Below are 24,324 nucleotides of genomic sequence, written 5' to 3'. Positions count from 1 at the left end.
TTTCCATCAGCCGATCTGCTTAGAAGACGCAGTGCCCCGATCGTCCCACCGCATTTATTGGCTGACCAGTCAAGCGGCTGAGACCCCCCGCCAAAGAAAAAAAACCCACCTGCAGTTTATCATTATTCTATTTTGTTTTGGATTGTCCTTCTCGCGCCGGTGGTTTTTGAGTTAAATACAATTGAACCCGGTTAAGGACTTTATTCCGACTACTTTTTCCCCTGTCGCTACCACTAGGTTTTCCACTTCTTCTTCTCGAGAAGCGACCACATTCGTACTTCCTCTACTACCTCCCGACCGCGCGACAGGCTTCTCCAAACCCGTCGCATTCCTCATGACGATGGCACAGAATATGGATGAGATGCACAAGCGGCCTAAAGGTTGGTGCCCAACGTCTTCTAGGATATGCTGTGAGACTAACCGGCTTCCCAAAACCACAGGCATTCTCAAGAACTCGAGCTCGCACAGCGTTCTGCAAGTGTCGCACGCCAGTGAAACCCTCGCCCCGCCAACCCCAGCTATTGAAACCGCGGACAACAAGGAACTCACACTCCAAAACACCCTCCAGAATGCCGGTCGTCGTCGGTCGTCGTCCAACACTCGTCCGGGCACCTCCTCGCGCCGCCAGTCCCTCGCTAGCATCAAGGACGATGAGAACTCCCCGCGCCTGAAATGGGACGAGGCGAACCTCTACCTCACCGAGCAGGAGAAGACCGCTAAGATGAAGATCGACGAGCCCAAGACGCCCTACGCTCCGCGCTACGACCCGGCCGAGGACGAGGATGAGATGCAGCTGGCGGAGGCGGAGGAGAATCTGATCGACGCCCAGGATGTGGTGGTGGACGAGCTGGATGAGTCGAAGAAGGGACCCAAGAAGGCCGTCGCGGAGGACGAGATCCCGGAGCTGGAGCTAGGGGATCCCGAGGAGTCTCTCGTGGGCGGTGCGCATACCGCGGGGAATGACCGGATCGTGCGCGGCCGCAGTCTGAGCAACGAGTCGCACCGGAGCGACAAGCATGTGGTGGTTGGTGGCGGGCAGGAGAACGGGGAGGCCGCTTCGGGCGAGGATGCCATGGTCAGCCCCGAGGAAGCTCAGGCGAAGCATCGTCAGTTCGAGCAGCAGCGGAAACGACACTACGAAATGAGGAACATCAAAGAACTTTTAGCGTACGTGGACGGCTTTGTTCTGTCATCCCTTTCCCCTGATCTATTTATACCCCCCTTCCTCTGCCCCTTTATTCCCTTCTATTTTACTCCGTTGCCTATCTTTTTCGGTGCAACCAAACTAACGATGATTTTAGGCATCCCGAGAACTTGGACGAGATGGATGAGGACGAAGACGAGCAAGAAGACACTCAGTCGCCTCGGGTTCCTCCTCCGGTGCCTCAGATTCCGGGGCAGTTCTTGAATGGGACGAAGTAGACATGCCCAGGGCATTGCGTTGATTTGTAAATTCTTGCATTTCCTGTATATTCCCCAGCGATCGTTGCATCCGAAATTATTTGATATTGACGGTTATAATAAAGAGCAAGAGAAGAAGAAGAGGAGGAAAAAGAAGGGAGGGAGAGCGCAAGAGGCATATGCTATTTGATATTTTCACCCTCTAGTAGTATGTTTTTATCTTTTTTTCCTTCATGTCATACACAATCCATTTTCATACAGCTGTGAATGTTTGACTATTTCTCATCATTTCAATTCTAAATATTCAGATTGTTGGAGAGAGGTCCTTATCCAACCCTCACCAGCAGCTGAACTTGAGCAGGTTTGGTTGCCTTGAGCAATGCCGCCAAGCGCATTCTATCTGCAAGAAGTCAAATTTTTTTCCCCTGTCTTTCTATTTCATGATGGGAAATTTCCTCCGTGTTTAACAGCAATCAGGTACACAGCGTTGGACAGACGGTCAGGGGTGAATGGGCTCGAGGCCGTCCAAGGCTCCAGCATAGCAACTCCACCGGACAACGACATTAGTTCTGCATGAGCCAGTCTAGGCTTCCTGATTTTGCAGACCAGAGAGGAGAGACAGGTAAGGATAACGGGGGATATGAAACATGCAGCGTGTAGATTAATCCGTTACTGGAGAGACGGAAATAGAAACGGAGAGGGGGTACTTTTTTTTTTATTTTTGTTTGATTTTTACTATCCAGGACTACTCCGTCAATATTTGAATCTGATCGGTGGTTGAACCTTGACTTGTGTACTGTGTAATGGGTCATTGGGACCTGGATTGGACACGTAGAGTGACAATCCGTGACCCTGACGGACTCTGTAGAATTGGAGGACCAACGATGGACCTTTCTTTCTGTCTTTTTGGGCAAGAATGTGAGGCATCCACTGGATTTCATTTGCAGGCTAATTAGCGGATTAATAACCGTTCTAGACTATGGGACACTAAAAATAATCTAATTTGCAAGGGCCGAATTGATTTTGTTAAATTAGCCCGAATAAACTTGACTTTATAATTATTTAAGATAGTTAGGTTCCCCCCCCCCCCCTCGTGACTGCGTTCCATGTGATCTTCCCTCCTTTGTCTTTCTCCCTTTCCTTCTTTTTCCCGTCCATCGACTTGCTTCTTTCCTCTCCCTTGATTAGGTCTTCTATCAAGGTTCATTTCGTATAACCACTCGACTCAATCTATCAATCAATCCTTTTTCTTTACTTTCATTTCCACATCTCTCGTCATGTCCGAACAACAAGACAAAACCGCGCCTCCCGCCCCCGAAGCCGTTGACAAGGCCGTTGAACCCTCCACCGAGACCATGGCTGCTCCCGCTCCCGTTCCAGAGGCTCAACCCGAGCAGAAGACACCGGTCGAACCGGCTCCCGTTCAGAAGGAGGCCGTTCCAACGGAGCAGCAACCCTCAACTACCACTCCAGCAGCCGAGACTGCGGCCCCCGAAGCTACGGAGCCCGCTGCGGCCGCTGCGCCGGCACCGGAAGAGCAGAAGGAGGATGACAAGCCCGTCGCCGAGGAGAAGCCCGAATACCTCGCGAAGAACCCGGCACTGAGCCAGTTCTTCGACCGCCTACCCTCCATTCTGTCTAGCTCGGGTCATGATGAGATGTGGGGTGTCCCGCTGAAGCATGACTCCGGTGACGTTCCCACGGTGAACGTGTTGATTAAGTTCCTGCGGGCGAACGAGGGGAACGCGAAGTCGGCCGAGGAGCAGCTGACCAAGGCGTTGCAGTGGCGCAAGCAGATGAACCCCTCTGCACTGGTGGAGTCGGGGCGGTTCAATGCGAGCAAGTTCGGTGGGCTGGGATACTTGACGACGTATCAGGAGGCGGATGGGAAGGAGTTGGTCGTCACCTGGAATATTTATGGTGCTGTTAAGAGCATCGATGATACCTTTGGGGATATGGATGAGTGAGTTGCCGGTTTTCCGCCACCTCTGTGTGTGTGCATGTGAGCGATGGAGCAGAGTATGCTAACTATGTTAGGTTCGTCAAGTGGCGTGTTGCGCTGATGGAGCTAGCCGTTCAGGAGCTCAAGCTGGCTCAGGCTACGTCGGTGCTGAACTACGATGGCGAGGACCCCTACCAGATGGTCCAGGTTCACGACTACTTGAACCTCAGCTTCCTGCGACTGAACCCCAACCTCCGTGCTGCTACGAAGAAGACCATTGACGTGTTTACCACCGCGTACCCCGAGCTGCTGCGGGAGAAGTTCTTCGTGAACGTGCCGACTATCATGGGCTGGATGTTCGCCGCCATGAAGGTCTTCTTGAGCAAGAACACCACTCGCAAGTTCCACCCCATCTCTAACGGCGCCAACCTGGCCCGCGAGTTCAATGCGCCCGTGAAGGAGAACCTTCCCAATGCCTATGGCGGAAACGGCCCTGCCCTGCAGGAATCTGCACGGACTGTGAAGCTGGAGGAGTCCGCCCCTGCCCCTGCTGAGGCCTCGGCTCCTGAGCCGGAGAAGGAGGCCCCTAAGGAGGCTGAGGCTCCCAAGGAAGAGCCCAAGCAGGAGGAACCGCCCAAGGCTGAGGCAGCTGTCACGGCCCAGGAAACCCCGGTTGTCGGCGAAGCCAAATAGATGAGATGATCATGGTCTCCCGTCACGCTGGCAGCAGAAAGAGATGAAAAAGAACATGGAGTTTGAAAAAGTAATGGTAATGGTATGGATCGCTGGTTTGATACCCGGAGGACACTAGATTTGCGATGTTTTTGTGATTGTTTGAAGCTTTGATACCTCGAAACACCGTGTTTCAGCACCAGGATTTATAGATCCGTCAGCTTAGCATAGTAATTTTTAATTTAGTAGATTAGAACCAACTCTACCGTATTCATCATGTCTTCATGTCTACTGTTTCTTACAACTAGAGCGGTACGGGGAGCGAGTCGTGCCCGTCGCGCAGCTCCGCTCGCTTTCTTCCCTTCCGCCTTTGCGATCGCTCTTCACCCTCAACTCAAGCTCTCTCTTCTGTTTCACCGTCCCGCTCTTTTTCTCCTGGGCCTTTTCTCAGAATGTGTGGCGTCCTTCGTGGTTCTTTCAGCTTCACATAATCTATAATCCAACCCACCCTCTCAGCTCGACCCGCGAAGCACCGACTGTATCGGTCCCCGTCCGTCACCCACCACCTCATCTACATAAAAAGCACCTCACCTCACCCCCTTACCAATCTACCTTCTACCCCGACGCAGTCCACCCCCCCAAAATGTCCGTCTGGAACCCCGACAACATCCGCGACGTCGCAGAATCCGCAGGAATTGCCAACCTCAACAACGACGTGACGGAAAACCTGGCGCGGGACGTCGAATACCGCATCGCGCAAGTCCTCGAAGAAGCCCTGAAATTCATGCGCCACAGTCGTCGCACGCTTCTCACCACCCAGGACATCGCGCAGGCTCTCCGCGTCTTGGACGTCGAGCCCCTGTATGGGTATGAATCGACAAGGCCGCTGCGGTTCGGGGAGGCGAGTTTGGGGCCTGGACAGCCGCTGTTTTATGTGGAGGATGAGGAGGTGGATTTTGAGAAGTTGATTAATGCGCCGTTGCCGAGGGTGCCGAGGGAGGTCTCTTTTACTGGTATTTTTCTTCCCTTTTTTTCTTCTTTTGGGGGTTTGTTGGGTGATGGCATTTCTCTTTATTGGGGATTTTGTTTCCTTCTGGGACCAGGATGGATGTGTTTGGAGTTAGAGGAGAGGCTAACAGATGTTCATACAGCACATTGGTTGGCCGTCGAAGGTGTACAACCGTCCATTCCTCAAAACCCCACCGCCGCCGATTCGCGAAACCTCGAATTGATGTCCAAGGGCCCTAACGCCAACTCTACCCTGGCCGCTATGAGCGGCAGCGGGAATGTGGCCGTCAAACCGCTGGTGAAGCACGTGCTGTCAAAGGAGCTGCAGCTATATTTCGAAAAGGTCTGCAATGCCTTCCTGGACGAGTCCAGCGAGGAGTACCGCACGTCGGGCTACTCCAGTCTGCGGGAGGATCCGGGACTGCATCAGCTGGTGCCGTACTTCGTGCAGTTCATCTCCGAGAAGGTCACCCATGGCATGAAAGATATCTTCATCCTGACGCAGGTGATGCACATGGCCGAGGCGTTGGTGCAGAACAAATCGCTCTACGTGGACCCTTATGTGAGTAACACACCCTCCGGTCTGTCGAAAATGTCGTACTAACCATCGCAGGTTGCATCCCTCGTCCCTCCCATCCTGACCTGCCTGATTGGTCGACAACTCGGCGGAAATGCCGAATTGTCCGAACAGTTTGCCCTACGAGACCTATCCGCGTCGCTCCTCGGCCTCATTGCCAAGAAATACTCCCCCTCCTCGATGACGCTGAAGCCGCGACTCGTTCGATCCTGTTTGAAGACGTTCCTGGACCCATCCAAACCGTTTGGCGCCCACTACGGCGCCATCATCGGTATCCATGCGGTTGGCGGCGCGGAGGCGGTGCGCGTCTTAGTTCTGCCCAACGTGCCGACGTACGGAAACCTCCTGAAGGACGGCATGGCCGACGAAAGTGCGCGGCGGCCGGAAGCCGAACGGGTCTTTGGAGCCCTTCTCAGCGTGCTGGCCACTTTGCGGGAGGGACGTATGGCTCTGGCCAACGGCGACAGCGGAATAGTTACCGACGAGATACGGCAGCGACTTCACAAGGCCGTGGGAGAGTTTATTGGTAGCAAGATTAGCGAACTGGGCGAGGTGCAGCTGGCGCATGCGATTCTTGACTCATAGGATTTTTTTCATTGTTCATCTTCTCTTTCTCTGTTTCTTTCGCCCATTCGAATATCCATAGAGCTGGCGGTGGGACAAGCATTATCGAGATATAATTCTCATGGGGTCTGGTGCGTTCGAGGCGTTCAATCGGCACATTTCTTTTCAACTTGATTATATCTGTTTTCTTTCTTCTTTTTCGATTTCGCCGTCAAAACCTAGGGATCAAGTCTATAAATCTCATGATGTCTGCACATTGGAGGTGTGTTTAAAAGTAACACCGATCTAAGGAATATGCGTTACACGACGTAGAAATGATCCCACAGGATGTCGAGGCAGTCAGGCCGAGCTCTATGGCTGCCTCCGTCTTAAGGCCGCCCGGGCCTGTCGATCCTTGGTTCCTGAACGACGTCACCGGCTTATGTCATCCCGTGTCATGGCCTGACCGCTTTCTCTTCCCGGGTGGCGGAGAGACAAGAAGAGCAGAAAAAAGAAGAAAATACAGCGGTCGATTGTCGCACGACCTTTTCCCTTCTCTCTTCCTCTTCTTCCCTCCACCCCACTTTTTGCCATCTCCATCTTCTATCTGCTCTACTCGAAGTAAGAGATCGCTCTTCTCTTCGGAACTGTTTGTGGCTGCATTTTATTCTTAGTAAGTCAGATCAATTGGGTTTATGCTTTCTTTTTCTCCTTCTAGTTGGTCTTTCCAGTCGATCGCATCTGACAGATCAGGCCTGCCTGCCCAACTCAAAACTTCCGGTCCGTTGGCGCCCCGCGACTTTTTTTTCCGGGCCCACACATTGACCAGCCAGAAATATTCCTTTAATAAATATTCAAGTTCCCATCTCAAGGAACTTCCCCCCACGTCGTCCTCTCTCTCTCTCTCTTTCTCCTCTTTCACATTCTTAAACCCCTCTTCTCTCCGCTCGAGACAAACTCAATTCGTCTTCATCGCGGTACGTTTGGCGGTCTCTTGCAGATGTCAAACCTCGTAGCTTCTTGCTACATCGTGCTGCTCTGAGCCCGATCTAGGTCCTGCCTTCCATGAACCCGAAGGATCTACTGCGATACCTGTCTAAACCCGCAAAGTAGGTGGTAATGCAAACCGGCTCCCTGGTCAATTGGTGTTGCGCCTGCTAATTTTGCACCGTGTTGGTGGTTCCCCCAGGCCTCGATAACACGCCCCACGTTGGACGTCTTTTCTCTGCCCACCTTGCTCCTTCTTCTCAACTCTTTCTTCCCTTAAATTCAAAAAGCAGATCTCCTCGTCTGCCAGACCCGATACTTTTACCGGTATCGGTATCTTCCAGCACGAGGGTTCAACACCGATAGTCACAATTCCTTTTTCCAGAGGCATTTTCCTCCTCTCCCTCTCCTTTCGCCCTCCCTAGCAGCCCTACGGCTCCTCCGTTGAACTCCCTTCCTTTGGCTGTGTGCCTCGTTTTTCAACTCGATCGATCAAGGGCCTTCTCTCTCAGGCGGACATTTCCCCCCTTTGTTCGTCTGGGCAGCAGATAGTGCTTCCTAGGCTTCCTTGTCCTACGGTCCACATATTTCGAGTCGCGCAGCTTGATAGCTCTTCTGTTGCGTATATCCGTTGATTCTGCTCCCGTCGCGCATTGCTCGCATATCTACAATCTACGAATCAATAAAGATGGTCTATATTGGCATTCCCAAGAACTACACGGCTTCGCCGTCGTCCTTCGCAGGCACTCCGTCTTTGACGATCAATCATGCGGCGACGCAGGATCTCGACTCCACCAATGCTTTCGAGGGTATGTCATTTTTCGTCTCGTTCATGTGATTCCTGGCTTTGCTAACGATTGAATAGGTCCCGAGAAGCTTCTCGAGGTCTGGTTTGCGCCGTCCGCCGAGTCCCTCGGACCGGCCAAGCCTGCTGGTTTGAAGGCGGTGCCGGAGGAGATCTGGAAGGACATGCTGGACCTGGTCAACTGCCAGGTGCTATCCATTGTCTCTTCGGAGGATGTGGACGCCTACCTGCTTTCGGAATCCAGCATGTTTGTCTGGCCTCACAAGCTGATCCTCAAAACCTGTGGCACCACCACTCTGCTGTCTGGCCTGCCCCGCATTCTTGAGATCGCGGCTCTGTTCGGCGGATTCCCTAAATCGACCGCTCCCTCGGCGCGCGGAATTGACGTGGCCGCGGCCCCGTACCGTGTCTTCTACAGCCGGAAGAACTTCCTCTTCCCCGACCGCCAGCGCGGTCCCCATCGCAGCTGGAGAGACGAAGTGCGTACCATGGACCGGCTTTTCCTGAACGGCAGCGCCTACATGATTGGCAAGATGAACGGCGAGCACTGGTACTTGTACCTGACTGAGCCCCACACGCTGCTCACTCCGCCCGCGAGCCCTAAAGCCGCTTCGGACGACGGTATGACCGAGACCAAGATCCTGCAGATTCCCGAGGGTGCGGCGCCCGTGGTGGACAACAGCAATGACGAGACGCTGGAGGTTTTGATGACCGACCTGGAGGAAGAGAACGCGAAGCAGTTCTATCTTGAGAATGCCACGGCTGTTGCGGAGAAGCGCTACCGCAACTTCGACAAGGACCAGGATGAACATGTCGACGTGTTCAGCAACAACTCGGACATGGATGACCTGGGCTCGGATGAAGGCCGTATCCTGCCTCCGGAGCTGACGACTGAAGGTCACGCGCTGGGCACCGTGGTTTCCGAAAACTCGGGCCTTTCGGACGTGTACCCTAAGGACAAGTTCCCGGACTCGCGCATTGATGCCTACCTGTTCACGCCCTGCGGGTTCTCCGCCAACGGGGTGATTCCGTCTCCCGACCAGAAGCTGGGCACACACTACTTCACGGTGCATGTGACTCCCGAGCCGCAGTGCTCCTACGCGTCGTTCGAGACCAACGTGCCGCACTCCCAGAATGGGCAGACCACGGCCGACATCGTGCAGCAGGTGGTGGATATCTTCAAGCCCGGTCGCTTCAGCGTTACTTTGTTCGAGGCCACTCCGGCGGATGGTGAAGATGCCGGTCACCTCAGTCGTCGCAGCAGCCGCATGGAGAATGTGAAGGGATATCGCCGGGTGGACCGGATTGTCCATGATCTGGATGGATACCAGCTTGTGTTCCGCTACTACGAACGACTTGACTGGAAAGGGGGGGCTCCTCGTCTCGGAGAGGAGTGCGTTTGAGCTGCGGACACTGCAGTCCATCTAGTCATGGGATCTAGTTCATGGAGGATTCTGTTTTCTTTCGGTTTCGGTTTCGCGGTAATCATTCATTTGTCCTTATTCACGTTCTTGTCCATTCCTTTCGTGAGATGCACATTATTGATGTTTCATTCTTAATGGTATTACTGGCTTGATATGTTTATGCCGTTTCAGCATGTTGTTCACAAAATACTGGACCTCTGTATGTACTTTCATTCCTTCATAGTCTGATCTTCTAGCCACTAAGCGAACGAAGTCAATCGAGCGGGTTTACTTGAAGTATTATGAAGTGTATGCGCTTTTGACGGATTAAAGTAATATGTAGAATAAGTTGAACTAGACAGGAAGTACGGGGTAGATACAAAAAGCCGGTATGTTCAGCATATTATCTTCTACTAGTCCTCTAGACTTTCAATTGTTCTACGGAGTATATATAGTTTGGTCTCTTACCTATCACACAACCGGAAGTCAATTGAGTAGTTTTAGTCAACAGTATTGTGAATAATATGGGTCTCCATTGAACTGGCAGGTCCAATTAACACCTAGAATAACAAGAATGACAAGTTATAGAATAAGATCTCAGCATACATTGTAGAGAGTACACAGCATGATAAGAGATATACTAACTATTTCAGAATGCGCTTTTCTATAATAAACTAGATCTTTACATATCTTGCTATTCCCTCTATAATCCGGTTTTCTAGTCACTGCGCAAATAACAGTCAATTGATTGAGAGGGTTCTATTTGACAGTATGATGTGTAGACCGGTTGATTAATCTGACAGGTTGGATTCTAAGTCATAGTATACATTGTAGGGAGTATAATGGACACAAGAAAAAGAAAGATGAGATGTTACTGGATTTCGGCATATACTTTTCATTGTTTAGCTAGCCACCAGCGAAAAGAAGTCAATTGAGCGGTGTTTAGTATTGTGAATTGTATGGGTTTCTTGGTCTGACAGATCAGAATGGTATGTAGACTAAGCTGTAGCATATGCAAGGTAGTGAATAATAAGAAAAAGAAAGGGATCTGTTGATTTAGTACTCCGTGTGACTGGACCTCTTTGCTTATACTTCTGATCTTTTAGCCATCGATTCGCCCAATCATTGTAACTCATGTTGGCCTTTTGATTAGTTAGTTTGATATGCCAGAGTAATCTGTAGAGTGAGCTGTAGTATATGCAAGGAAGTAAATAAGAAAGAGAAATATTTCGGTATGTTATTCTCTACTCCGTAAGGTACTCGACCTCTGTACTTTCGTTCCTTCTATATTCTGATTTTTAGACATTAAGGGAACAGTCAACTGGGTAGACTTTATTCTGTATTTAACAGTATTCTGTGAGTTGTTAGGGTTTGGATTGATTCGAAATATGAATTAGAATGTTATGTAGAGTGAGCTGTATTATGTGCAAAGAGAGAGATATACTATTTCAGTATCTCTACTGAAACTCTGTACTATTCCTATGGTCTAATCTTCCAGCCACTAAACAAACAAAAATCAATCGAGCAGGTTTTACCTGATAATTTCATGAGCCGTTCTGGATTCTCCATTGATTGATAGATGAAGTTCAATAGAGAATAAGGAAGAGGGAGATGCCAAGAACAGCCACGGGATTTGCCGCATCGGAGCGGAACTTCCATCATTCAATCAACATTCAATTCCTTCAATCACCTCTTCATCAACAGACCCCCGTCGTCTTCGACCTCTACCTACGACTTGGCCATACTATTTGATTTGTTTACCACCTCTGGCCGTATCGTCGAGACTATTACCGCAGAAACTGTGTCGCGGGAACCGACCGCCAAGTACGATTTGCACGAACGCGCAACCAGCTTTCTCAGCTGCGACCTCTACGACTTGGCCGTCCTATTTGATCTGTACAACACCATTGGGCGTATCGGAAAGAGTCTTCGGGACCATTGCCCGAGGAAACTGTTTCGCAAACCGACCGCCGACTACGATTTGCACGCGCAACCAGATCCATCGAAGTCGGCCTTCCTTTTTACCTTACACCTCACCTCTCATCTGAGCTGTCGCCCTAGCCCAGCCAGCCAGCGATCAAGCATTCATTACAATCTTTTCATCTCGTCGACTGACACGATAACACCCATACATACTCGCATACATACATACACCGCCAGAATGTCCTCACCACCACCCCCATCCAGCAACCCCCTCAAACGACCCTCCATCTCCTCATCCGCCTCCCAACCACTCGGCAGCAGCGCCAAACGCGCCCGCATGCACCCCCTCCGCCAGACCTCCTTCCCAACGACCATCGACGCTGACTCGCGCGCCTTCGCCAGCGCCGCCAGCGACGCCGGGAGCGTGACGGGTAGTTTCACGGGAAGTCTGGGCGGCGGGAGTGCGGACGGGGTGTTTTCGGGCACGAAGGCCAAGAAACGGGGGCGGAAGAGCAAAGCCGAGAAGGAGCGCGAACAACGCGAGGATGCGATGAGTGCGCGGGGAGGCGCTGAGACGAGGTCGAGGTTTGGGTCGGTGGATGCCGATGGGCAGTCTGTCAGAGGGGGACAAGGTGCAGGTACAGGAGGGGGTGGTGCAGGTGGAGAGGATGCTGATGATGACGAGGACTTTGAAGATGAGGGGGAATTGCTGGGGAGGGAGGAAGGGGCTACCGATACGGAAGCTGAGAAGAAGAATCTTGCGTACGTATTCCCCTCTTCTTTTTTTATTCGGCTTTCCGTTTTTCCTTTTTTTTTTTTTTTTTTTTTTTTTTTTTGAGAGGGGGGAGAAAAGTTTGATTTGATTTTCTGCCTTGGAGGGCTGAAAATGTTGATCACTTACGGGGTTGTGGGAATTTCATTTTTTTCTTTTTTGGAAAGTGGCTCACATGAAAGAATGCGTTCTTTTTTATCATTGCAGGTTGCTGGTGGATGCGTTCAACCCTCTACAATCGGAGCGATATGATCTGTTCAAACGGGCCAAGCTGCGAAAGGAGACGCTACGACGGATCGTCAATCACGCCCTGTCGCAATCCGTGCCGGCCAGCGTCGTAACGACGATCAACGGATTCACCAAGGTCTTCGCCGGCGAGATCATCGAGAAGGCTCGGACGGTGCAGGCCGAGTGGGCGAACGCACACGACCAGACAGCCCTGGCGGCTTATGAGGCTGAGGAGGAGGCTGCTGATGCTGCTGCTGCTGCTGCTGCAGGCGGCGGCGGCACCCCGGGTACTCTCGGACCACGTGTGGTGAAACCCCAATCCGACCCTCCCACAGCCATGAAGAAACCTGATGAATCCGAGGACCGCGCGCAGGGGCCATCAGCCGCGCGACCGCGTCGAGAATTCAAGCTTCCTCCCAATCCGCATCGGGGCCAACTGCTTCCCACGCACCTGCGCGAGGCGCTGCGACGGTACAAACGGGACGGCGAAGGAGGAGGGGTTGGATTCTCAGGGCTTAGTATGGGTAATCTGGGGGTTCGAGGGTCGGTGACGTGGAGCGCCGGTAGTGTCGGAGGCCGACGAATTTTCCGATAAGGGAAAATAACCAGAGGAAAATGGGTCTTGCCAAGAGGGGCGGTTTGGGACTTTGGAGAAATTTCTTCCTTTTAGCGGTCGACGCTAAACCTGAATAACTCGATCAGTGTCCTCTTTGGGGGAGCGTTCTAGTTAGGACTTAGGATAGTCAGGATTATTTTTCTGGGTCAGGGGCGCAATTCCCAGCCGTCCATCGGACTGCCGAGTCTCACGGCGAAGAGGCGAAGAACAAGCGAGTTCGCTGAACTTCTGAAGTTCTGATACACTGACAAGCGTGTCAGAGGGACCAGTCGGATGTGAGACAGTGGATACGAGAACGAGACGGGGTCGAGAGTGTGTCAATTAAATTAATTAATCTACAGGGTATCAATCTACGCCTCTACTCCGTACGGACTATTGACCTCGATCAATCTGGACATTGTACACAGTTTTCGTGGTTTGTGAATGTTTTGTCCGGATTGGATACGGCGTACTCCGTAGATACTACATTTTGGCAGTTTGTATCGAGTGTAGATTTATTATTGTATCTCATTCAATTGTCATGTTTACTATTTTTATAAGTATATAGTTCATAGAGGACACATACTCAGTAGTTCTAATACCTAATACCCTCTGTTACTGAAGTACTCCGGAAGAACCGGCGAGGAACCCCCGTGGGACCAGCACCTGATCAGTACCGTTACACCTTCTTTACCATACGGTATGTTTGTCCCCCTCTCTCTTCTGTCTTCTCTTTTCCTTCTTCTCTTCTTCTTCCTTCATCCTTCCTCGGCATCCTTCCATCTTGTCTTCATCCCCGTCAGATATAATACAGTATATATCCAGTTATCCATCCTCACTCCTGGGTTTCTCCCCGGTTATTGCACCAATCATCCTAATCCCTCCTCCCCTGAACTCCATCTGTCTCACCGACCCAACGGGCCAAAAAAACCCCACCGGCGTTTGCCAAGATCTCTTGGCGCCGGTTGGTGTTATTGTGGAATCGGTTGATGCCATTCCTGCCTTCCTGTCTTTCCAGCCCTGCATTTACGGGTCATGCCAATAGGGCTAATAAGGCTGATGATCCTTTCAGTTCACGGGTTTTGGCCGCCACTCCTGCCTTTCCGGCCCGGCTTTGCCCCCCCTTCGTATTGAGCCATCCTGATTTGGTCCCCATGGCGCAATCGCCTCTGGAATGGGACATGGCGACTTACCCCGGTAGGGAGTACGAGTACTCACTCTACTTGATGCTCGGACTATCAGTCTTGTTGAATTTATTTTCCTTTCGGTCGGCCAGCCTGTCAATCTACTGACTACTACTGAGTACTCGAGTCCCTGACGGAGTACGCGTCCATCGATCCAGTTTCACCTGGCTGCAGTAGGGACCACTTTCTCTTGACCCTGCCGGGCCTGCCAACCTGCCCTCCTTGGTCCCTTTCCCACCCCCTTCCTCCCTTAGTCTCAATGGTCAGTCCCTTAGTTGAAACCAACTCGGACTAGGGCTTAGGCGACCCCATCGCGGCAATCGCTTGGCACGAATCCTTTCTCGTCTTCTGCTTCGTCCGTTATCTTCGCCCGACGTATGGGGAACCCGGGTTCGTTAATTGCTTTTGGAGCTTAGATGCTTGGCACATGCTGCTGTCGTTGATCCGTATTATCCTGTGGCCCTGCCTTACCCCGATCTATTTTTGTGTCTTTTATTACTTAGCCATTCTGATTGCTCCGTTCCTCTCCCTCGCTGTCCTTTTTTTTTCTCCTTCCTTCCCCCTTCCGCTCCCTTTCCCCTTCTTGCTACTTGTCCTTCCACGGTTCTTCTTTTTCCTTTTTTAATTTACCCCCTGTCAGTCTTGTTGGGTCACCCTTTTTTCTTCTTGTTATTGTTGGAGCCTGGATGGCTTTCTTGGTATTCGCACTGTCATTCTTTTGAATTTGCGATCGCGTTCGGACTGCCGACACTTCCCTTCTTTTTGTTGCCTCCCTTGTTTCCCTCCTCGGGTTCCGAGGATCGGTCACTTCAAAATGCAAGCTTTACAACCCTCTCATCTGTATCAACAGATTGTAGATAATCTGCCATGGAAGTCCGGGGACTCTTCGGTCAAAGGTGACCCTAGAAAGAGTGTCAAGTGGATCGATGTAAGTTTTCCCGGGGAAAGACAGCACCTGAAGAAAAGGCGGGGATGAAGAAGCCACACCACACAAAAGGATCCAAACTGACAATGAACGTGTCAGGGTCTACGAGGTATCGCTTCCTTTCTGGTCGTTATGACCCATCTGGCTCGAGGATGGGATTTCAGTCTATTCGCTCCCCGGGACGACCCCGACGCAACCCCGCGGATTCTCCAGTGGCCCATTCTCCGTATTCCCTGGCAAGGACGTCTCGGTGTCACCATCTTTGCCTTCTTGACCGGATATGTCTGTGCTCTAAAGCCTATCAAGCAGGCTCGTAATGGAGACCATCACGGTGCCTTCACCTCCGTCGCGAAGAGTGCCTTCCGCCGTCCTCCGCGTCTCATCCTGCCCGCCACCCTCGCCTTGTTCATCTCGTGGGTTATGGCGCAATTCGGAGCGTTCACCACTGCCAACCGGTCGGACTGCTGGTGGTGCCGCTACGCCGCCGTCGATCTCGAGGACTCGTTCTGGAAGGAAGTGGTGCGCCTGTTCGAGAATTTCCTCAGCACTTGGACGACCGGTTTCCAGGCCTACGACGACCACCAGTGGGCCATGCTTCCTCTGTTGAAGGCCTCCATGCTGGTGTACATCATGCTCTGCGCCACGATGTATGTCAAGTTCCGGTACCGCATCGGAATCTACATTGCCATGATCCTTTACTTCCACCAGGACGCCAGCAAAGACACCGGTAGGTTGACTCTCATGGAGCTCTCTCCGTCAGGCTCATGCTAACCCGAACATATAGAAACCTTCCAAATCCAGGCTATCTACGGCATGTTCCTGAGTGATCTCTCCTACGAAGCATCGTTCAAGGAATTCCTCGAGCGTCACAAGTGGCTTCGCCGCACCGTCGCCACCATCTGCGGTATCTCCGGTCTCCTGGTCTGCTCCTACCCTGGTTCCCACCCCGAGTGGGCCACCTGGTCCAGGTACATGTACAAAGCGGCGCAGTATATCTTCCCGCCGGACGTCAACGTTGGCAAGCGCTACACCGCCATCGGTATCGACCTGATCATCATGTCCATCTATCTCTCCCCGACGACCAAGGAGCACCTCGCCAACAGACTCCTGCTCTGGTTCGGTAAGCAGAGTTTCGCCGTGTATCTGGTTCATGGTACTCTCCTCCGTACCGTCCTTTGCTGGATGCTGTACGGCATCTCGGGTCAGCCGTGGGAGGAAATCGTGGATGACAACGGAAAGCCCATCTACGACCAGGACGGCGAGATCATCCAGCCTCCCTGGATCCCTCTCCGTCCTCCTTGGGTTGTGGCCATCAGTATCCCGGCGTGGATCTGTCTGGTGTACTTCTGCGCGTCTATGTGGACCACCTACGTTGATCCGGCCTGCGCGAAGATCACGCAGAAACTGGAGAAGAAGATGTTCGAAGAGGACGAGAAGCCTCCCGCGGCTCTTCCGTTGACCTCGATCCCGATGCCTACTGCCTAAAAACGAAAACCACCAAAACACCGAGGATCCGCAAGGATGACGGTGAATCACGAAGGGGTTCCCTCCCCAGGGGACGATGACGAATGAATGGCCGGTCCATTGTTCTGATATGTTCATATCGAATTGAAAACCACACATATCCACAACTCTATGCATATCGACAATCGCATCCGCATCGCATTTACACCGATTATATACATTTATACCGATGTCTTTATAAGATATATTTATACTCTTCATGTATTTATTAGCAAGGGATAATTCATTTCATTTCATTTTTGGTTGATTCTGTTTATGGAGTTTGAACTGTATGCTAGTCCGTCTTGTAGACAAACATTTAGCTGAAGATATGCTTGACTCCGTAGTTATCTTAGGTAGGTAGAGGTAGTAGGCTCGGCAGAAGTATATTCTACATGTGACAGTCCTTTATCATCCTCGGCTCCCAGCAAACCTCCCAGTTAGGGTTTGTATGACTTGATCTTAAGGTTTTTAAGGTAATAGACATTCCATTACTCATAGACATGAAGTTACTTGGTTACTGCCTAGCTAGGATCAATTATGAATATCTATCTTATTCTATATATATACTTTGGTCGTACTTGTACATACTTTTACAGGTGTAGACTGTGTGTGTTACGATACCTTATTCCCTAAAGTAGAAGGAAGAGAGGAAGATGTGGCGAGTCTAGACTTTAGACTTAAGAGATTCTTGATACCATCCCAGAGCAAAAAAAAAACCAAGCTCATGTTAAATGTTAATGAGACTGTCCACTCATTTATCCCTTCAGTCAGTTATTCAGTTAGTAAGCCTATGCTAGAAGCTGGAATTCACAGAGTAGGGAGTACATACTCCGTAGATATATCCCTTCTTGAAAGTTACATTACACATCCATGGAGAGACTATGGGGACTCAATTTGACTAATTAAGTATGTGTCCTCTTCCAGCGTCAGGCCTAGACTTAAGTTATCTATTGTACAATTTCCATTGCCATTCACCTATCTCCCATCCTCCATCGACATCAACATCAACATCAACAGAAATTCATCGAATCCACAGAGATAGAAACAAATCAACGCAAACCAGAGTAAACTCCTCTCCTTTTCTTTTCTTTCGTTTTTTTCATTGGGTAGATAGGTACCTGGTCGGTTCTTTCTTGTCTTCTTGCCCTTTCTATAGGACCGTCTCGTTGATGACTTTTCTTCCTTGGTTCTTGTTATTGATTATTCGTGCCATCTTTTCGGTTGATCACCACCCCTCTTTTTTTTTTGTTTTTCTTTCTTGTCTCCTCATTCTTCTGATGCAAGTTGTATGACTGAGGGGTGGGAGATGTGTGTTCCGGTGTAAATTTGTCCTGAACCAGACAGTGCCAGAACTAGAACTGGAACTAGAACTAGAACAAGGCAGACAAGACCAAGACCCTAACTCCAGAGCCGAAAATCAAACTAGATAGATCGAGGGCAGGAGATGAAAAGAAGGGGAAAAAAAGGGAAAGCCAGCATCCATCCACATCCATCCAGTTGATACGGAAGCCCATACCGAAGCCGATATCATGCCCATGCACAATCAATAGCAAGCAAGCCTTACTCGACACTCGACGAAGCAAAAAGAGATGTAAAAAACGAAACGAAGTAGTCTGGTCTGGTCTGGTTAGGTCCGGTTGCAGCTTGATTTAGGGTTATTTGGGTACTTTACTTCATGCTACCTACTCCTCGCGGAATGGATGACGGTGCAGGGTCAGGACGTAGTTGTAGAGTACGATGGCGAAGACGGAGACGATGTAGGCGATCTGGATTTGTATACACGTGGTTTAGTTGGTTGGTTGGTTAGAAATCTTGGTTGTTTGGTGTTTTTGGTATTGAGGGCTAGGGTCTGGGATGGAGTAGGGCTTGGGATTGGGGGTTGTTGGAATTGGGATTCGTTGGGTAGGTGGTATGTATGGATATATGTATTGTAAATGGGTTATGGGGGATGGAGATGGGCATTGGTATGGATAGTATGGGTACATAGGTGTACGTGCAATGTGGGTGAAGACGTAGAATCTAGAATGTAAATATATAGAACAACCAAACCACCCAACCCAGCAACAAAAAAAGACCAAAAAAAAAGAAACGGGAGGAAGAACTCACCAAACCAAACATAACCAAATTCAAAACAAACTCATCCACATCCATCATGTCCATCTTGACGTTGACTAACGCCACTGATCGACGTCGACGTCGACGTGAACCTCGACCTGTTCGATCTCTTCGAGAGGATAGATGGTGATGTTTGCCGCACGAGCACGACGTCGGGCTCTGCGACGGTGGATATCGAATCGGATCAGCCCTTTTCGGATGAGCTCGGCGCTGAGGAGGATGAGGAGGGCTTGGAGGATCATGTTTTTATGGCTTGTCTGGTGGGTTGACTAAGGGTGGGTGAATGGTGTTAGATTTGTTGGGAGGTGGGTTGGTGGATGGGTATGTATATAGGTAGGTAGGAGGGTGGTTTTATGGGTATGTTTGGGATTGTTGTTTTATGGACTTGAGTTGATGATGGTCTGACTTACCTTACGAGCTGGATGGGTTCTGTTCTGGAGTGGAAGTGGAAGTTTTCTCGACGAAAGAGTTGCCTCGAGAAGAGTGTAGATGGATGTAGATACTGTATGGATCTTTGATATTGATGGGAAGATTCACGACACCGGGGATGGAGAGAGATGAGACAACAGACAAGAAGGATGAGATAGAGAGAGACAGAGGGAAGAAGCAGGAAAAAGAAAGAAAGAAAGAGAAGGAAAAACAACACCCCTAGGGTTAGGACGTCCAACCCATCTCGTCAATTCACGACTCAGCGACGACTCAGCGATATAAAACGGGGGGTGTAGACACTTCGTTCACATAGCTGGTGAAGAAGAAAGGTACACTCCTCTCCTTATCTGGCACGTCTGCAGATACACACGTTCTTCTCAGTGATTGACTGTGATCATCTTCACAGCAGGATTTATTTCCTTTGTACACAGATCACAGTCCGATCTCAAGATGGAACAGCCTGGACAGAGTGACCTATACAGAGACCAGACTCACAAGACTCACGCTTCGAGCCAGACACACGATCTAGATCTCGGTTTGTTAGATCTATTAGACCTCGGTTGGCAAACCTGCTCTAGCTCTTCAGTTCGCACGATCTGAACCGAGATACTAAAAATGACGGATGGTTGGACGGTGGAAGTTGATTGAAGGAAATTGGTTTCAAGAAGAGATGCTCTATTGGGAGATGTATCATTCTAATAAGATCCAGGATATGACAAATCAATCATAGTTAAACAGGCATAAAATTGAAAGGAAGAAAAAGAAATAAAGCCGTACAGAGGTTGCTCAATATTGTACAATGAAATACAACTCCAAACTTGCTGGTATAAAACTGTCAAGCTCACCGCTGCTTGGTGGATGCGTTCTTGAATGACGCGCGGGCCTTCTCCTTCTGAGCCTCCAGGGCCCTCATATGGGCCTCACGGCGGGCGTGGTTTCTCTCGTCCCGCTTCCATGCCTCTTCCTCCTGACGTCGCTTCTCGTAGTCGGCCGCCAGTTGACGGTCCTTCTCGCTGAGTCGCGGAGGCTCCGCAGGGGTCCCGTCGGGATTCGTCGCCGGCCCTTTGCCGCTGATGTCACTCATCTTATCTTCAATGTCCTTGCGGAAGTTCTTCCAGTACGACTTGGGCGACCCGATCATACGGTCGATGGCGCTAGGCTCCACAGCGGGCGTAGCCTTGCTGGCGGCCTTGGTGCTGGCCTCAAGCTGATCGGCAAGTAATCGAATGGCCTTCCGTTGCTGCGATTCGGCTTCCTCGGGGGTCATGACCGGCTGGGCGAGGGCGATCCCGGCGGATTTTCGGAAAGCCGGCGAGCTGAGTAGGTAGGCCTGGCCCAAACCAAACAGACCCGTTGCGGCGAAGTAGAGCTGGAGGGCACTAGGGAAGAATGCCAGGAAGGCGAAGGAGATGGCAGGCAGACCGTGGAGAACGGCCTTTCCGACGGCGGAGTCCATGAATTGGTTGGTACCGGATTCTCCTCCTCTCTGTGGTGTACGTTAGTATTCGAACGCCGGTCCAGGGTCGCACGAGCATACCTTCAAGGCCAGGTACAAGAAAAGACCCGAACAAGCCGGGAGAATGTAGAACGGATCGGCAACGGTCAGATCCTGGATCCAACCAACGCTTTCGTTAAGCAATTCGGGTACCGGCAAGGAGGTCATTCCCTTGACGACACGGTACATTCCGAATCCCAGCGGGATCTGCAACAACGGAATAAAAGACTTGTAAGCTTTGACACCATGCAGTTCCTGGATCCTGCTCATTTCCATCTTGAGCTCCTGTGCGCGTGTGGTGTTTCCTTCTCTCATGGCCTGTGTCATCTGGGTTCGGATCGGGTTCAGAACCGGCTTGATGTTGTTCAACCGCGTCGACGTATCCGCGGCTCCAAGCATCGGCTTAAGAAGCGCAAGCCTGACCAGGAGACCGGTGCCGATAATACTGGCCCACCACGGGAGGCCGGTCCAGACGTGGAAGTGCTCAATGACATACTCCATCAGACTCGACGGACCCCAGCCGTAGTCGAGACCAACATCTTTAAGGTATCCAATCTTTTCGGGGATCGAATTGATTTTGTCGACGGAGAGATCAGAGAGATCCGACGCATTTTCCGGGGCGACTGTGTTGGAGGCGGACGAGGACGAGTTGAACCGCACGCTGGAGATCGTAGGAATAGCGGAAGCAGGTCGCAAGGAACGCCGTCCCGCAAGAGACTGGTTCAACTTCCCATACCGAGCAGGAAAGCCGGAAGTCTGGGGACGAAATGAAGACATCTACCGGAGTTAGTTCATTGCTACTCACGGTGTAGACGGAGGAGCAGAAGGATTTCAGGAGACAAACCGAACGACTGGAGCGCGAAAAAGTAGCCAATCGCTGCCGCGCAATGGCGGGCACCACGCCACGCCCTTGAATTCCAGACCCTCCCAGCATTGTCAAGATCGTGGAGAAAGTGAGAGTTGCACGGCTGGAAGGAGACGAAGACTTCGGAACTCCGAAAGACGCTCTTTTTTCTGCCGGGCGGTCGGATAAGAGTCACATGACCCGGTGTATAGTGTAGAGAACGATGGATCTACGACTACAACCTGCAGCAACCCATCTTCAGAGTCTTGTGATACGAATATAAGAGACATACTGCTCTCCCTGCTGGGCAGCGGCATGGTCAATTGGAGATGTTCGCCAAACGCCGTTGCAGTCAATCAGACCAACTAGTGTCTGAGGATCTATGTACACTAGGTATTCCCACAGATACGCATCCCATGCTGATGATCAAAAGAAAGAACAAAAAAAAAATGACAAACAGATTTCAATGAGGAGATGGATCTGGCAAGACACCGATTTTGACGGGACGTTCCACTCCGCATCTGGAGTGACGTGGCGACCCGGGCTTCGATATTCTATAACGCGTGTTGGGCAATTAGATCTGATCCAGGACAGTGCTGTTTCACAGAGCTCGAGCCTGCACGCCGGGGCTCAACGGTCTCGACCGTCGGTAGGTAGGGAAGATCTAAAAAGGCACGTCTGTGAGCACGATTCAACAATGGAGCGGATCCACCGTACCTTAGTATTGGACCAGCCTAGTCTGAAGGCCGCCTCATGTGCAAAAAGTTCACCAAATCCCAACATCAATCCGTTCACAAAGGGCAGGACCAGGTTGATCGCTGCACCTCGCAGGAAGCCCCAGAGCGTCGGGGGCTTGTAGAGAATCAGGGGCGAGCTTGAAGTCGACGAGGAAAGCTCATTGTTGGCCGAGTAGTTTTCAGAATCCGACGGGACCGTCAACCCCGATTCATAGAGCTCGATGCGCGAGTGGGAGTGGTCGTCTGTCGCCATGGCGCGGGGAGAGGGGAGAGAGAAGTGTCAACAAGGAGGCGGTTCAAAACGAGGGTCGATATGTTTCGGGAGGAGGAGAGTTGAGTTGGAGCTAGATCAAATTCCCGCTGAATAGAAAGAAACTCAGGACAGCAGACGGGATGCTGGACGGAGAGCAGCAAGTCAAATCAATGCGTACGGAGAGTCCATGAAGTCGATCTCCGCCTGACCTGTCGGGCGGTTATGTAAGCAGCGATGCACCGAATGTCAACAACAGCAGTAGCCCCAACGAGGAGGTCGGTTGGAACGAACAGTTATGAGGGAAGAGTTAGTATTTCTTAGGCAAGGCAAGCATCCTGGATACTTTAGGAACTGCAGGATATAACACCGGGATAAGCCCTTCTCCAGCCTGTTGATGCCAGATCCATAGGGCATCCAGCGGAAGATCCCCTCTTCCGGATGACCAATCAGGCAACGGTGACGTACCGATCCGCTGCTTCTTTCCTCGAGCTGAGCGGAGCTTCGTCTTTATCTAAACATTCCCTCCTCTTCCTCCTCATTCTTCTCCTTCTCCTTCATCTCCGCCCGCGATCTCTCCCTCGATCGACATTCTCCATACCGTCAACATGAACATCGACAAAGATGAGATCATCTCGCAGTTCTGCGCCATGACCAGGACGCGCCCCGACGAGGTAAGCCTTATAACCCCCCCGCCCCCCGGGGGTTCATGTCGCTAACCTCGCCTGAATTCGAAGTCGCTTGAGTACCTCATGGGTAATGATTGGGACCTCGAGGCAGCAGTGACCGATTTCTTTGCCGAACAAGACGAAGCCCTACAAGAACCCGCTCGAACGACTGCGAACGAGTCTGCGCCGTCAGGAGGTCGATCGCTGGGTGGTGGCTCCTCCGATTCTCCGTCCCTTAACCCCCAGTCATCGTCCTCGTCTCGAAACCCGGCGCCCAAGAAGAGATTTGCGACATTAGGCGACTACACATCTGGAAGTGGAGGCGCCGGCAGTGGGGATGCGGACTCGTCCGAGGAGGATGATAACGTGAACCAAGACTTTTTCGCCGGAGGTGAGAAGTCGGGGTTGGCCGTGCAAAATCCGGACGACGTGAAGAAGAAGATCATTGAGAAAGCCAAACGGTATGATCCTTTTTCGGTGGAGTATACTTCTCTCTCGAAGCCTCTAACTCGCCATAGGACTCAGCTTCCCGCTTCGGACGATCCTACGCCCAGGCGATCTCACTTCACAGGCACCGCTCGTACTCTTGGCGGCGATGACGCTCCTAGCCGCGTCATTGATGCTCCAAGTGCACCCGTTCAGCAACAGCCGCAACGGGTTCAGCGCACTCTCCATTTCTGGGCCGACGGCTTTTCCGTGGATGATGGCGATCTCTACCACTCCGATGACCCCCGCAACGGCGAGATCCTTGAAGGAATCCGACAGGGTCGCGCTCCGCTTTCCATCATGAATGTCCAGCCCGGTCAGGAGGTCGACGTGGAGATCAAGCAGCACGAGGAGAAATACGTGAAGCCGAAGCCCAAGTACAAGCCTTTCTCCGGACAAGGACAACGTTTGGGAAGCCCGACTCCAGGCGTGAGCGCGCCTTCGCCTGCCGCCGCCCCTGCCGCTCCCAGTCAAACCGAGTCCGAACCCGCGAAACCGAATGTAGACGAATCGCAGCCGACGATCACTCTGCAGATTCGACTCGGAGACGGCACCCGCATTGTATCCCGCTTCAACACTACGCACACTATTGGCGATGTCTACCAGTTCGTTTCTGCGGCCAACCCTGCCAACCAGGCACGTCCCTGGGTATTGATGACTACGTTCCCCAGCAAGGAGCTCACTGAGAAGGAAGTTGCCCTTGGTGATCTTGCGGAGTTCAAGCGCGGAGGTGTGGTGGTGCAGAAGTGGCAATAAGCTCAGAGAGTAGGGGCTTTTAACGAGATAGAAAGATGCTACGAAAGACTTGAAGACGGGGGGCCGACAGTGA

General features: G+C 51.4%; 10 protein-coding genes across 10 annotated transcripts; 7 read left to right on the top strand and 3 right to left on the bottom strand.

Annotated features, from left to right (window-relative positions):
- Positions 1-334: 334 nt before the first annotated feature.
- On the top strand, positions 335-1,422 carry LDX57_012258 (PP1-complex regulatory subunit GLC8; the record flags this gene model as incomplete). Its single annotated transcript, XM_046093995.1, has 3 exons — positions 335-380; positions 441-1,167; positions 1,302-1,422. 3 exons carry the CDS (start codon positions 335-337, stop codon positions 1,420-1,422), a joined length of 894 nt encoding a protein of 297 aa, XP_045949974.1.
- Positions 1,423-2,678: 1,256 nt separating this feature from the next.
- Positions 2,679-4,036, top strand: sfh5 (CRAL/TRIO domain protein; the record flags this gene model as incomplete). The annotated part of the gene is made up of 2 exons (XM_046093994.1): positions 2,679-3,364; positions 3,439-4,036. The coding sequence occupies 2 exons, from the start codon at positions 2,679-2,681 to the stop codon at positions 4,034-4,036; spliced, it is 1,284 nt and encodes a 427-aa protein (XP_045949973.1).
- A 622-nt stretch (positions 4,037-4,658) lies between these two features.
- taf6 (TATA-binding protein-associated factor TAF6) lies at positions 4,659-6,185 on the top strand (the record flags this gene model as incomplete). The annotated part of the gene is made up of 3 exons (XM_046093993.1): positions 4,659-5,028; positions 5,167-5,585; positions 5,637-6,185. 3 exons carry the CDS (start codon positions 4,659-4,661, stop codon positions 6,183-6,185), a joined length of 1,338 nt encoding a protein of 445 aa, XP_045949972.1.
- Positions 6,186-8,099: 1,914 nt separating this feature from the next.
- SPE2 (adenosylmethionine decarboxylase SPE2) lies at positions 8,100-9,338 on the top strand (the record flags this gene model as incomplete). The annotated part of the gene is made up of 1 exon (XM_046093992.1): positions 8,100-9,338. The coding sequence occupies one exon, from the start codon at positions 8,100-8,102 to the stop codon at positions 9,336-9,338; it is 1,239 nt and encodes a 412-aa protein (XP_045949971.1).
- A 2,161-nt stretch (positions 9,339-11,499) lies between these two features.
- Positions 11,500-12,856, top strand: LDX57_012254 (transcription initiation factor TFIID subunit 11 family protein; the record flags this gene model as incomplete). Its single annotated transcript, XM_046093991.1, has 2 exons — positions 11,500-12,023; positions 12,241-12,856. 2 exons carry the CDS (start codon positions 11,500-11,502, stop codon positions 12,854-12,856), a joined length of 1,140 nt encoding a protein of 379 aa, XP_045949970.1.
- Positions 12,857-14,854: 1,998 nt separating this feature from the next.
- On the top strand, positions 14,855-16,450 carry LDX57_012253 (acyltransferase family protein; the record flags this gene model as incomplete). Its single annotated transcript, XM_046093990.1, has 3 exons — positions 14,855-14,968; positions 15,065-15,692; positions 15,750-16,450. 3 exons carry the CDS (start codon positions 14,855-14,857, stop codon positions 16,448-16,450), a joined length of 1,443 nt encoding a protein of 480 aa, XP_045949969.1.
- A 2,192-nt stretch (positions 16,451-18,642) lies between these two features.
- On the bottom strand, positions 18,643-18,828 carry LDX57_012252 (uncharacterized protein; the record flags this gene model as incomplete). Its single annotated transcript, XM_046093989.1, has 1 exon — positions 18,643-18,828. The coding sequence occupies one exon, from the start codon at positions 18,826-18,828 to the stop codon at positions 18,643-18,645; it is 186 nt and encodes a 61-aa protein (XP_045949968.1).
- Positions 18,829-19,856: 1,028 nt separating this feature from the next.
- Positions 19,857-21,444, bottom strand: LDX57_012251 (membrane insertase OXA1; the record flags this gene model as incomplete). The annotated part of the gene is made up of 3 exons (XM_046093988.1): positions 19,857-20,501; positions 20,553-21,287; positions 21,355-21,444. 3 exons carry the CDS (start codon positions 21,442-21,444, stop codon positions 19,857-19,859), a joined length of 1,470 nt encoding a protein of 489 aa, XP_045949967.1.
- A 511-nt stretch (positions 21,445-21,955) lies between these two features.
- On the bottom strand, positions 21,956-22,344 carry LDX57_012250 (TOM13-domain-containing protein; the record flags this gene model as incomplete). The annotated part of the gene is made up of 2 exons (XM_046093987.1): positions 21,956-22,018; positions 22,072-22,344. 2 exons carry the CDS (start codon positions 22,342-22,344, stop codon positions 21,956-21,958), a joined length of 336 nt encoding a protein of 111 aa, XP_045949966.1.
- Positions 22,345-22,949: 605 nt separating this feature from the next.
- Positions 22,950-24,251, top strand: SHP1 (protein phosphatase regulator SHP1; the record flags this gene model as incomplete). The annotated part of the gene is made up of 3 exons (XM_046093986.1): positions 22,950-23,015; positions 23,079-23,470; positions 23,528-24,251. The coding sequence occupies 3 exons, from the start codon at positions 22,950-22,952 to the stop codon at positions 24,249-24,251; spliced, it is 1,182 nt and encodes a 393-aa protein (XP_045949965.1).
- Positions 24,252-24,324: the final 73 nt, after the last annotated feature.

This window comes from Aspergillus melleus (assembly GCF_016097325.1).
Source record: "Aspergillus melleus strain CBS 546.65 chromosome Unknown contig8, whole genome shotgun sequence".
Lineage (NCBI taxonomy): Eukaryota > Fungi > Ascomycota > Eurotiomycetes > Eurotiales > Aspergillaceae > Aspergillus > Aspergillus melleus.
This window is presented reverse-complemented; position numbering and strand designations above follow the sequence as displayed.